The sequence below is a fragment of the Tyto alba genome, unplaced genomic scaffold (assembly GCF_018691265.1).
Source record: "Tyto alba isolate M040663 unplaced genomic scaffold, T.alba_DEE_v4.0 Super-Scaffold_5, whole genome shotgun sequence".
In the NCBI taxonomy this organism is placed as follows: domain Eukaryota; kingdom Metazoa; phylum Chordata; class Aves; order Strigiformes; family Tytonidae; genus Tyto; species Tyto alba.
In genome coordinates, this window is record NW_024881326.1 from 23,587,611 (window position 1) to 23,602,008 (window position 14,398).

General features: G+C 39.8%; 1 protein-coding gene across 6 annotated transcripts in view; it reads left to right on the forward strand.

Annotated features, from left to right (window-relative positions):
* Positions 1 to 10,164, forward strand: part of LRCH2 (leucine rich repeats and calponin homology domain containing 2) — a 55,850-nt gene extending 45,686 nt beyond the window's left edge. For 5 of the 6 annotated variants that reach the window (XM_042807115.1, XM_042807116.1, XM_042807117.1 and 2 more), the window contains one exon: positions 687 to 10,164. In XM_042807115.1, the coding sequence (XP_042663049.1) occupies positions 687 to 806 (120 nt within the window). In that variant the 3' untranslated portion in view covers positions 807 to 10,164. The remainder of the gene's footprint in view (positions 1 to 686) is intronic. The other variant, XR_006166923.1, reaches the window with a different exon arrangement.
* Positions 10,165 to 14,398: the final 4,234 nt, after the last annotated feature.

The following is a 14,398-nucleotide window of genomic DNA, read 5'->3' on the forward strand; positions in this document are numbered from 1 at the left end:
AAAACCTAAAGACCAAGTGATTTCCTGCATATTACAAGAGACAAACTCCCTTGACCCTTTTTAGTGGAACAAGAAAATCATTTCAGGAATGTAGAAGCCTGGGTTACTGATCTGCCACAGCTTCTATCTAGCGTGGAGCCCCAGGCCATACAGAAGTTGAGATGCTAAGATTTACCTTCTAAATTACACGTAACACCATCTAGGAGTTGGGAAAATTGTCCAGCTTGTGCTGAATTTTGAAACTGAAAGATGACTTTCTTGGGGAAAGACTCCTTACTGAGGACCCAGTCTATATCAGCACTTCCAAGTTCTTCCAAGGGAAAAATTGTTAGTAAGCCTACAAAACAAGGAAAGGGAATTGTAAGCCACTGAGCCAACAGTGCCTGTCAGCCTGGTTCCTTGCTCTGCTTATGAAAAGAACTAGAGTCTTTGGCTTTATGAAATAGCTGCCTTTTATGTATCTTCTGATGTTGTTGCAGTTTAAAATTTTAAAGAGATCTTAGATATAAATAGTTGCTGACCATTCTGTTACTGTGGAGAACCACATGTGAAATTTAAGACCAAAGACATTTTCTATGCAAGTGTCTTGCAGTGGTGTATGTGACTTCAGAGAGGATGCACTTTTTACCTGTCTTCAGGGGAAAAAAATGAATGATGCTTGATACACGTTCTGCTTTATTTTGCAGGAGAGACTTTGCTTGCCTCATCACATTCTGGAGGAAAGGGGTCTGGTGAAGGTTGGCCTCACAGTTCAAGCTCTGCTTGAATTGCCTGTGTTGAAAGTATCTCAGCTTTCCTCCATGTGACACGATTTCTTGGAAGCTAGACAACTTACCATGCGATCTGTTGATTTGGACTGCTCTGAGGCAGTTCAGCTTCCTACACGGGAACATCCAAGCCATCAAAAACTTAATATCTGTCCAGATGCTGTAGAGAGCCTTACTTTGGAGTTGTACGTGAAAACCTTGGAGTCAGCTGCCAGTTAAAAGAACACAATTACTCATTTTTTCATTTGTAATTAGATGCACAAAGAGATTGTGGTAGCATCAGGTTCTCTTTCCAGTTAATTTAAGTTAAAAGCTGCCATTTAACATCTCAGTGTTACAGTTAAATGCTGGATTTCTTTTCCTACATTGAAAATGTTGTTTGAATTATTTTAGAAGTACAAAGCACACACCCTCCCTGACTTTAATCTTTCAAGTCAATTGTTTGATTTAAAGGTAAGACAAAAATGTAGCGATGGTATGATGGTAAAAATGCGAGTGACTGATCGCTTATAATCCACGCTCACTCTCTCAGAAATCTTAATATTTGTGTTCTTTATTTTTTGCACTCCTGATTGTAACTTACACACAACATTGCCAGTATTTAGTCTGACTGTATGGTGATTACACAAAACAGTATACAATGGGAAAAGGACACATTTTATTGAGTTTTTCCAGTCTTCTAGATTGGTGCCAAATATTTTTTTCAGTTGTACTGTAGATTGTTTACATGTGAAGTGCCTGTGTAATTGATAACTATTAATAGTCTTAAACATTTTTGAAATTTCTTTGTTTAAAATAGATAAAATGAAAATTTTTAAATATTTTAATAGTTTTTTGTAAAATCAGTACGTGAAGATTTAAGTAATACTTCACATTTTTTGATGTTGGGTGTTTTAAGTTTGTTGCACAATTTAATTGGTTATTTTGTTGTCTAATAATTAGAAAATACTGTAAATACTTCTTATTTATGATATTTAATTTGATAATACCTAATCACTTTTGGTTTAATGTATTGTTGGACAAGAAAAAGTTGTCTACTTTTCTTTGTTTAGGACAAACAAATATACATGGTAAGACATGAGGACTAGTGATGCATACAGAGTAATTTAGGACATTTTGATAAAACTGCCAAAATCTCAGGTTTACGCTATGACTGTCAGGATTTTGTGTAATATTGCTTCTGATCTCATGTTACATTTTTACAACAGGTATGTCCATAATTTAGTTGGGAAATACCAGTGTTTATCTTTTTAGTGTTTACAGGATTTATTGTGTAATTTACACAAGTGTGGCGTAGCACACAAATCAGTTTGTACAAATGTCACTGTGCTGAGACATTAGACTTTTTTGGATAAATGTGAAAAAGAAGAGTTTCCACTCTGGTGTTTTTCTGAAACTTCTGAGTTTATGTATTTGTTTGCTTCTGCACAAATTCTTGGTGTTTTGAGAACAGTATGAAACCATACACAGTTGAGTTCTCCAAACGAATTGCAAATAATTTCATAATTTTAGTAATAAATCTGTTTGCGTTAGTTTGTGCTTCATTAATAGGTGGTTAAAAAAAAAAAAAAGTTCTGACTGTCAGAGATCTTCTATTTCAGGCTAAGTTAATTTCAATTGAGGGACATCTTTGCCAAGTGTGTAGCAAGATTTGATTCTGTTCTTTCCAATTGATCGATACCCCATGTAATATAATTCATAAAAGAATGAGGGAGGGGTATCATTTACTCCTTGCTTTATTTACAGTCGTCCTTAAAATCAATAGCTGAGAGGAAAAATAACCAAGATTTAAAAAAAAACAAAACAAAATAAAAAAACAACATTATTTTTAAATCCATTGAAACAAGCTGATTCCTGTGTAATAGTTAAAGCCACTCTTGTTTATATAGTGTTTTCTTAAAGAAAATATAGTTCATGGAGAGGCTGGTGTAAAACTTAATTTGTAAAGTCCTAGATAGAAATCTTAGGTTACATAAATACTTGTTTAAGGAAACTGGATTGCTTTAACCTTTGAAATGTGGTATTTCAAATCTCTTAATTGGTTTTGAATTCAGTCACATAGTACTCATCTTAAAAACTTCAATCTCTGTTTTTCATTAAAGGCAGTATCTCAAAAGTCATGCTAGGACTAAGATGAAAAAGTAATATAATTCATTAGCATTTGAAGAACACAACCATTCAAAAAGAATAAGTCTTTCAATTCCTTGCTGTGGTATTGACAATGACAAAGTTCTATTTCACTGTGTTGGCCATAGAATTGCTAACTCTAAATTGTCATTTTCAGTTATCTGGCTTAAACTCATCTACACTACTATTTCATTGTCATATTTAAATATGCTTTTTATCTTAAAGTAACTTTTTTCCTACTAGAACTAAATTTATAAAGTTGTATCACAGCACAAGCATTAAGAATTCCCTTGACGTAGCTTGCCAGATGCTTACCAGTTTCTTTTTTTTAAGCTTAGCTTATTTCCTAAGTAACTTGAAAACTGGATATGAAATTAATGCACTCATTTTAAACTATATTTCAAGTTGAAAAATACTAAAATAGCATTTTATTTTATTTTATTTTATTTAGTACTCTGGAGTTCTTCCCCACAAACTTGGTAGAAACAGTCTTGTTTTGCCACTCATTGGAATTTATTACAGCCTTCTCCATGCTTATGGGGAAGGGTAACCATGATTCTTCCAGGGCTTCCTTTTTAGCAGTACAAAGATTAAGGCCTTCAAGTATCGTTAGGAGCAATCTGAGAAGAGGTCCATTGTGCCTGGGGGAATCTCTCCTCATTTTTCTTTAGCTGCTTTTATAAATAATAGTCTAAAGACTTGCTAAAATTGGCTGTTCCCATTGTGACTTTTTTTTTTTTTAGGAGCAACTGCAGAAAGGATGCTAAAAAAGTTTTGCATTTAAAGTTTTAAGCAGAGTGTGGAAATTGTTGCTGTCTTCCCTGTACAAGAATTTGCCTACTATCCCCTCTCTCCCTTTTCACTTGACTCCAACATCATCTTGTTTATTTTTGTTTGTTCACAGATCTAGTGACTTCACACTGTTGATTACTGCATGCTACTTTCCTCCTTCCTCTTTACTTTTTCCTTAAAGAAATTGCTCCGGTGGCATTGGTGAACTACTGTGATTCCAGAATTCCTGCTATCAATGTTTAGTATGTTTGAGATGTTCTTTTCCTGTTTTGTTTAGGATGAAATGTCAATACTTGGTACAGCTGATGGGATGGTTAAAAACAGAGGCCTGCCCAATTCCTATAGTGGTTGCTCAGTTTTTACTTTGGATGTGAAGAAAAGTCAGTGTTAAAGGCTGTAGGAAACTGCATTAAGTTTTCCTGATAAATTTAAGAGTTAGCTAAGGTGCTTTTGTTATTGTGAATGCTCTACAAAGTTACTGCAATAATGGGGTATGAATTGTAAATTAGAGTGAATCAACGTACTGACAGGGCTTCTGGCCTTGTATATTTTTTGTGTCATTGGATGCAGTATGTCGCACGTGAATGATCTTTCATTTAAGCAATAATATCCTAGATATTGTGAGATCTTAAAGCAGTGGCATTAAAATAATCGTGAAGTGTGGTGGCTTCCCACACAGTATCTCAGAAATGCTTCACATCGGTTATATAATACTGCTCATCCAGTGTGCTTGCTGGGGATGCAGAAAACCATCTATACCTGGATATCTGGAGGCCTTCCAAAATATAACCAGGAACTAAAATTATCATAAAATAAAGATGAATACATCTGAAACAATAACTAACTATGACACGAATCGTAAGAATTTCTGGGTAAAATCCTAGCTTCACTGAAGTCAGTGCAAGTTTTGCTCTTGCCTGCAGTAAGATTTTACCTTTTTGATTTATTGAACACTTAAGCTGGAGACCATAGCAGCCATGGCAGGCTTCTCAGATTTTTGACATAAATCTGTAGCCAAATTCAAGCAAAAAATGAAAAAGCATTTGTTGTCACTAAACCCAAGTTTCCACGTGTCTTCTCAGTATTAAGGAGAAGGACAGATGTCTGGCACTCCTTTCTTCTGCTGATTTATTAAATGCTTGTATGGAAGTTAACTGTTGTATCTAATACAGCCACACTCTGCCTGTCTGAGAACCAGTCTGTATGCCAGTGCAGAGAGATGTTAATAATTCCGCTGATTTCAACTGAAAGCAACTTGTGGGAGTTTTTAGCACTTTCTGCAGATAGGAGATGACTTGGTAAATCAAATTTCTCTTTTTCCTCATTAAGTCAGGCTAATGTATCTGTGTTTCTTGAGGTGCACCATATTAAACAGTGACTACTACTTGAAAAAGAAAAGCAAATAAACAAAACGCCACCGCAACACACACAAAACTAGTGAAATATTTCCTGTTTACAGACAACTCTTTGGAATAAAAAAGTCAATTAGGATAGGAATGGGAAAGGCAAAGTGTAGTTGTCGAAGCAGAGGGTGCTCTGAGTTGATTCCACATTGAATCACTTCACAACGAAAAGCCTTTTAGGTTCAGTAGAGAAAGAAAGAGATGTTTTGTAGCTACTTTACGCTGAGGGAGGAAGATACTTAAGTACCCAGCGCTTTCTGTAGAAGTTACAATAACAAGAAATTTGGCATTTCTGTTTTCCCCAAGGTTGTCTGTTTTGGATCACTCTCTCTTTCTGCAGCACTGGGATAGCGTTGCCCGTTCCAAGCCCTGGGTCGGGTGCCGGGCTGGTGCCATTTCACACCCCTCTGCCTTCGCAGTGACCAGAACGGCCTCTGGTGCGAGTTCCTTGCCTCACAGTGCCGCCGCCTCCTGCATAGGCTGCAGAATTCTTTTAAATAGATGTTTGCAATCTGAATAAAAACACTAAGGAAAGGGATAACTTCACTTGAGAGTAGTAGATAAGTAGATGTTTACCAGTACTTAGCTTCCACCAGCAAAGAATGATGTAGTGAGACAGGAAGCTTGCTCTAGGAGCTACAGAACTTCACTGAGGGGAAATTGCACCGTGGCTCTTAACAGGTTAGTTTGCCACTTGCCTTCTCACGTGAGTGAATCAAACCAGTAATACTGTTTCTTGTTCCGTACGCAACACACGGTGCTGTACATGTCATTCATTTACAAATGGAGGGAAAGGCAAACTGTGGTTTTGGATCAGGAATTTTATGGCACAGATCTCTTGTAAAATAAAAACGAAGGTAAAAAAATTTTTCTCTTCCTCTGAAGAAAATTTCTGCTCATCTTGACTGTTAAAATAGAGAACATACATGATTAAACTGAATTTTGGTTTAAACTTGCCACTGCACAGGAGCAGTTCTGGCTCCTGTGTTTCTTAATAAAATGCTGCTTTGCTTTATTCGTCTTTAAGTATTTCACATAGTGCAATTCTGAAAACATACTATCTTAAAATTGTGCTTATATGCAGTATTTGTTCCCTCACTGGTTTTGACTTTTTTCTTTCTTTCGTTAACGTGGGAGGCAAAGGGAAGCAAAATTGCTGAAAGCTAACTGATTAATATCTATGGAAGGAGTACAAGTTGTTATAAAATTGACATAATCAGTTATTTATAGTTCAGATGTTTTATAGCCAACTACACTTTTCTTTGTAATTTTTCCATACGCATTCTAGAATCCTAATCTTAAAAGCAAACCAAAAAGTCTTTCCAGAACTGCTTAGTATCTTAGCAAATATTAGAGTAGCTCAAGCTGACAGCAAATTTAATTGTTTCGGGAAACTCTCCATTTTGGCAGTAATAGGTTTACATTTGGGCTGAATGATCTTAAAGGTCTTTCCAACCTAAATGATTCTATGACTTCAGTGAAACCAAAATTTCCCTCGATAGTTTTGTAACTGCGCTGCAATGTCAAGTCAGTCACTTCAAATGAATTCTTGGCACTAATGAGGATTTCATCACTTCTTTCAAAATTACGTGAAATAAGGGAAATAGAATTTTTTTTTTTCTTCCACAATAGTTTTATAAAGGCAGATTGTGAAATAGAGAATATTTGGAAATAGACACAAGGATGCTTTCCCGTTCGGTTTCGCTTTTAAACGCAAGTGAAGCAGGGAAATCTTTCCAGAATTGCTGTGCTGGTTTAGGATTGGGTCACGCCGTTCCCGGCACGGGAGCTCCCACTGTTCAGTATTAATACGCGTTCTGTGCGAGATTGGGCTATTTACGTGCGAGTGTTAATACAGGTGTGTTTGCTGCATCCAGGCGTTCCGTTTAGCCTTGCTGCAGCTGTGGGCGTTCCGAGCTGCAAGCGATCGTGTCCGCTGCACCTGCAGGTAGCGCGAGGCTTTGGTTCCCATGAGGGCCGTACGCAGGCGGTGCAGAAGGGGGGGTTGGTGGATTACCTTGGGAATAATGTGAATATTTGTTACTGTTACGTAAAGTGTAGAACGAGGAAAATGTGTTTGCTTCACGAGTATCATTCAGTTGGTATTCAGGATATGATTTTGTAACTGGTGATTATAAGAACTCGGAAAAATGCAATGTAACCAAATGATCAGTATGTAAATGTGTGCAGGACATGGGGGAAGTAGTTCTGAGGCACAGCTGGAGAGTTACAATTTTAAAGTTGAGTCTTAAATTGTGTATATACTTGCAACATCTTTGCTAGTGCGTTTTAATTAATTTTGCATTTCATGTTCTTGTAAAGTGCATCTTCACTTCTAAAGATTGTCTACTTGTACAATATTGTATTAAGTCTTTTTTTAGGACTTCCATTATTGCTGGAGCTTCCAACATACATGTTGCTTCTGGAAAATGTTCCTACTGTTATTTTTTTTTGTAAATAGTTTTTGTATTAAATTTGCATGGATAAAACCCACATTTCCAAAACCAGTGTACATACTCAGTGTATAAAATACAAACTGTTTCATAACTTTCATGTAGTCAAGTTATTCAATTTGATTTCGCTTCAGCTTTTATATAGTCGTAGTAAATAATAAGAATTTGTTGTATGTTCTTTCAAACATCTGTGTTGCCATTTTGATAGATAAGTGACCTGCCTCATTACATATCAGGAAATACGTTCTTTTATAGTGACAAACAAGAGAAATGTTAAGTCCTATTCCAGGGAAATATAAGACACTTTTACATAGGAATTATGTTAGGACTTTGGTTTTGACCAACAGGGATGTCAGTGGTGAGACTGTGAAGATAAAGTTGCCTTCACTTGTAGCAGGGTCTTTCTACATTTACACGCTTCCCTGTCTTATACAACGTGAAAACTACCCAATGTCTTATATATTTGGAAGAACATAGTTTTTGGAGTCTCGCTAATAAGCTTAATTCAGTATGGAAACTTGTAGTGACAGAGGCGATGTGCTTCCCTTCTGCTCCCTGGGTTGGATCTGGCAATAGCACAGATCACTTTTTGGGGGGGTTGCAGTCGTTCTTTGCTAGATCCAGCATTAGGGAAGCAGAACTGCCAGTTTTGGGGCCTGTAGTGAGGTTATTCAAATGTAGGCTAAAATAGAATTCTGTACGACAATTTGGTTCTACTCTAATTTCTTTCTGTATTTAAAGATCTGCACAATTTTATTACTAGACCTGAATATTGGAAGTAAATATTATTTTTTGAGATGATTTTCCCTGTGAGACTTCATTCTGCACCTGCGTGTACCCAGCTGTTCTTTATTTCCTGATGAAGCACAATTTGGGACTAGAAAGCAGAAATTGAGGAACAGCATTATGAAGGAAGTGAACACCATCCCTTGGCAAAGGCATCTAAACAGTTGGAACTTTTTTTGCAGTTATTGATGAGAGGTTTGTGGTTGAAATGTTCTGTGAGTCTGCTGTTCAGTTTCCAGCTATAAAGAAAACTTTCCTCTTACTAAAAAGGCCTTTTGGGTCTCCGAGGGGAAGGGCACCATGTGCAGGGGTCTCTGTTCCAGGCTGGACTCTGAACCATGAGATTCCTGGCTGCCCTTGATCATCTTCATGGGGAAGGTCACTGTTGAATAAGGAAAGTGTTGTAAGCAAAAAAAAAAAAAATAAAAATAAAAATCTGTGATTTCCACATGAGATATATTGAGAATAATGTGAAATTCATGAGGCTTTGCAGTGTAATTTTTTTTGTATCTGAGCTTGGTATATTTGACCACGGTATCACAAACCTGCTCCTCTAGATGATCAGCTGTAGATAAAAGGACTCGGGACATGGACTTTTTTCGTGGAGTTAAGAGGTGGTACAAGTTTTGTAAATAGCAGGTTACAGCTATAAACAAAATGTAGGTAGTTTACAGCACCTGCCCTGGTAAAGGGGTCTGCTGCTGGCAGGCTGCATTGATTCCAGCAGGATTTGAGAACTAATGGCACTAAATACACTTTATAGCTCTGTATTGCAGTGCTGCTTCCACCCAGTGACCCTTCAGGAGTAGTTCTTAGGTCCCTATAGACCTTGCTGACTGCAGCACATCTCACACTGAGCTTATTCAGCTTCTGTTTCCTAAAACAAAGATGGTGAACTACTGCGAAATGGAGCATTTTTTTGTTTTGTGTTCAAGCTTGAAATCTGCATCTCCACTGTCAGGCACCTGGGCTGTGTGTTCTCACGCCGTGTCTGCTTTTGCAGTCTCTCTCCAGCGTCCTGCTTACAGACCAGTGGGACATCGGCTGCTGGTTTGCACCAGTGGTTAACATTCATTGTTATGACTGTAGCCTTTTAATTTTCCTCTCTGATTAAGGCACGTCTGCACCAGTGATGGATATGGCTACAGTGCCCCAGGCTGGCATTGCTGTTCTGATACTCTTAGTTTGTGGAAAACGAATAAGAGTTTAAAAAAACCAGCAACAAACAAAACATTTCAGTTTCTCATCCGTGGTTTCACAGAATTCTGGTTCTGTGTTCAAGCACATTAACTAGTTGCTCCGAGTGGCTACAACTATCACTCAGATGGCTGTTGGAACCCTTCCAAGAATATTCTTTAAAAGGTTCGAAGTTTAAGGTTGCAACGACTTTAGCAGATTATACAGATTTGCAAAATGTGTATGTAATTATTTGTGGTTTTAATTATTTAGGCCTCATTAATGGAAATCTCATGCTAATCCTATTCTGATTCTATAGCCAAAGAGTAGATTATAAGATGAATATCTAGTTTTCGCAGCTATAACACACTGCCTTCAGAACTGAACGAGGCATAACGGCACAATAGTTCATAGGTACTCGTAAAGGGCAATATAAGAAAAATTAGAACATGTAAACTTTTCTGAAATTCACAGGTGATTGTTAAAGGTTTGACTTTGTATCATCTTGACATAGTTTTCATTATAGTGGGGAAGTGGAACAACTAGACTGTATGTGGAACTTCTGTAGGGTTTTTTAGCTAACATTTAGATGTGACAAACTTACTGGAATACTTGTATTTTTCAGCAACTCAATAAACATCTATCTTTGGAGTATTATAATTGTGGCTTTGTTATAATTATTTCACTACCGGAATCCATACGTCTTCTCATACATGCATACAGCTCGAGACAGTGTCTGTGATCTCTAGACCAATAATCACAAGTTGGAGAAATGCTAAACAATTTACCCAGAGAAAACCGTGTGTTCTGTGTTAGCTGATCCTGTCGGGCCTCAGCTCACACACCTGTTTCTGTTGCGGTGTCTGCGATAAGGAACGGCCTCTACTGCTCTCTCCGTAGGAGGAAGAAAAGCTGTTTATCTAAGAATGCTTCCGTGGGACCCTGTCTTGTTGCCACCACCCTAGCACGCAGCTGTGGTCAGTCTCAGCCTCCTCGCACCCCGCCTGCGCGGGGCATCGCGCTGCTCTGCGTAGAAGCGAGTCTGCTGGAGGGGGTTGTCGGGGCTCCCGGGGCTCGCTGCTCCAGGGGCTTCAGGGCGTGAAGCTGCCGGAGGACCATCTCCTCTGCTCTCATCCTTTCACGGGGGATGTTTCCGGTGCCGGTGGAAAGTTCTCTCACTCAGTGGTGTGCTACTATTTTTATCTTCCGTAAAACTGTTAGAGCTGCATTACATTTCCTGCTCTTAAGCATTCCAAAGAGGTTCCTTGCTTTTTCACCTAATGCACGTACGGATATTTTTCTGCTCCGAGGTTAGTGTTTCTTGGAAATCCTTTTGCAGCTTGAGTGAGAAATCCTGATATCTTAAGTGTAAATGTTAATTTATGTTAATAAGAATATGACATTCCAGATCGGTATGAATTCATGAGCTGATGAGACATTGCTCGTTTTAGCCACTTGCTTTTGGTCTCCCTAATCGCTTGTTCTAGAGCCAGAAGAAATAAAACAAAGCAACTGCAAACATTCTGCTTCCTAGCATAAGCTCTCAAGTGCATGAACTTCTGAAAACTACTTGACAGGACAAACCACCCCACATCCCATGTGCTCTCCAGGCCCTAAGAAACTCCAGCAAAAGAAGGGAGCATTATCCCTGAATATTTTCAGCCATATAATTTAGAAATGGGTAAGTAGTATTGAGTTAGGTTTTACCTCCAAGCTGCTGTTCTCCACTGACTGGTGGGTGATGTGTCTAGCTTGCCCATTCCACTGTGTATCGAAATGTGAAGTTCGTCCTGTTCTTTCTCCGGTAAGACAAGTTACGTGGTGATGAAATGGAGGTACTTCTGCCAACAGTGATAATTTTGTCATTTTTTTTGGCTCGAGCAACATAAACTTCTATTTCCCAGGAATGTCAATTAAACAATGATTATATTCATTCTGGTGAAATGGCAGGGGAATTACCAAACAGTTTCCTTCCTCCTGTCTTTGCAAACTAAGGATTGCACAAGAAGAGAGGTAAAAGATAGAACTGTTACTCTTTGACCCCTCCAATGAACCAAGCATCATTGTTACTCGGTGTTCTTGGCCTTTTGTGAGCAGTCCTGTGCTTGCCTGTTGATCCATTCTTGTAGTAGTGCCTGTGCATGGCATCATCGAGCCTTGTTTGTGTGTTGGGGAACTTCAAAACTCCCTTTACCGATTTTTAACTTTTGATATAGGCTTAGAAACAGTCTTATCACACAGGCTCCATTTGACGTGTGCTCTTTTTGATAACTCATGTTAATGTTTTGTTCCAGATTCTTTCACTGCAAATTTAAGAGTTCTGTGTGCACAAATTGAAATGACAAACCTTGTTGTACTTTGGAAAAAGTACTTGATTCTTTCAAGATTTATGTGCCCCAAAATCAGGGTTTTATTTCATTTAGTTAGATTATTTGGCCTTTCAGATACTAACAACCAACATGAAATTCTGTTTTAACTAAAAGCAAATGCAGAGTTGCCATAATGTGCTTAGAAAGCATCTGTAAAACACAGCTAATCTTATCACTTCTGTTCCCACCAGTACAGATGGAGAAAGAAACCTCTCCCCATTTGTTTTCTCTCACTTGGACTTTTAGATAAACCAAAGAAAGAGTTATGCACAAAAGGTTAAATTCAGTTGCTCTAAACAGAAATTTTAAAAACCTGAACTTATTGTTGTCTTTTTAAAAACCGCAACAAATGGACAGACAGGTTCCTCTTAACATCAAAACTGGTAAAAACCTGCAGGTGTTTTTACCCTTCTGATGGAGCGTATCTGTTTCACAGCGTTGCAACTCGCGTTTTCCTGTGACCGCTTCCGAGCACAGGCCGTGCTCTGCCTACAGACACCGAGCCCCCTTCATTCCGGCAGTAGAGGACTGCTGCTGCACTCTGATCTCCGGTACAGAGCATTCTGCCATGTGTCACTGTTTCAGCTTGTTTATATAGAACGCCTTTACTGGATGCCACTGAGGCTGTTACCCTTGCAAGCTTACAAACATGAAAAACAAGCAGAGGAAGCGGGACCGATATGCAGTTAAATAGACGCATCTGGGTAGGGGTTAGGGCCGCCTGAAGGGGTACCAGTTCTTTTTCAGCTTCCAGCAGTGTTGCCAAGTGTTGCTGCCGTCCCGCCGTCCCTTCACCCCCTCTCCAAACTAGCTGAGCTCCACACCTGCTTCCTCTATAACTGTTGCCTCACCGAAGCCTAGGATTAAAACGTGTCTTGCTCGGATTTTAAACCAGTTGCCTGGCTGTTCGTGGCTGACCCACTGCTGCTCGGGAGGTTGGACTAGAGCATGTCCCGAGGCCCGTTGCTGCCCCAGCTCTGCTCTGCTCAGCCTGCTCTGCTTGCGCCGCAGCTGTGAGCATCCTTCCGCTCGGCAAGATCCGCAGCGCGCCGCCCTGCCGCTGCCCCAGGGGCTCCCCAGGGTGGTGCGTGGGGAAGATCTGCCTGCCCAGCAGACCAGCCAGCTGGGGAGGGTGGTTTGTGCCAAACTCAGTGATTTTTTTTTTTATTTTTTTTTTTTTTAATTTATTTTTTTAGTGAAATGGATGGGGAGCACACAGGCACTCCTCTCAGCTGGCAGAACAGAGGGCGGGATGGGTCTTCACAAGCGAGTATGCTCTGACACTCCCAAAACGGGAAAAGCAGCTGGATTGATAGGAAAATGTATCTCTCTTGCTGGTTAATTTGTTGGGCATGCTGTGATTTTGATGGACTGAAGGAATCCAAAGGTAGTTTTGCCCTGCCCCACACTACACTGTTTTGTTAAGCTCACAGTTTTGGTTGGAGAGATCATGTGTTGTGGTGCTATGAAAAGCACCCATATAAAGTACTGCTGTGGGCCAGGAAAGTTTTTAAACAGTTTAGGAGACAAATTTGAAACTAAAATAAGGCCTTTGAAATCAGGCTGTCAAAAGTGATTAAGAGTGGGGAAGCATATTTACTTGCCTTTTTTTTCCCCACAACAGGAAGAAGATGGTGTCTAACGTATTCTGTTGAGCAGTCCTTTCCCATGGGGACGAATTTCTGATCACTGATGAATGTCTTCCGTGCTAGACATTCACAGACAGAAAATCTGAAAGTATGGGAAAATTTGTTTTATGCTTGATATTCACAGGCTATAAAATAGGGAGCCAATGAGAGACAGATGCTGTGGGCTGGAAGAGAAGGCAGTTTCCCTTGTGAGCTGTGGCTCATTTGCTTCCTCGGGAGCAACCCCTGTGTTGTGCTGGGCACCCCCCTCCTCTCCCGCCAGCCCCTTCTCCTCTCCTCCAGCATACAAACAACCATTCCAGTACTCCCAGAGTTTTTCCCTTTCCCACAACCTCCCCTCTGCCCAAGGCAGGGTGGACACCGGGCTGCACCAGCAGCTCTTGGCACAGCAGAGACAGCGACAACCTCTGCCCATCGCTCCCTGCCAGCCCAGCCTGGGTAAGGAAAGGCAACGTCCCGCGGTAGCGGAGGCACCACCTTTTCAGTGGTTGAATATCTGCGAAGAGCTTTCCTATTTACCTTGTTCCTGACAATGCATGTGTGTTCTTCAATCCCTGTTTATTTACATATAGTTTGGTATATAATGGTTTGGGCTGAGACGACACATGGATCAAGGGACTTCACGTTTTGAGGGAATTAGTGGGGAGTATGACACCAGCGAGTGCCCCTGTTCCCAGGGGAAGAGGCAGTTGGTGCAAGACTGGGAGATGTTTCAGAAGGCTGCAAGTCTTTGAGGTTCCGGGTTATAGTTGGGTCAAAAGTATATTGTAAAGTCGCTGCTCAGCTGACTTAGAATTTAGGAGAGCGTAACTCATTTTTAGAAGCGTGCAGATTGCTGCACCGACAGGTTTATAGAACGACTTCTACAAAAGCAGG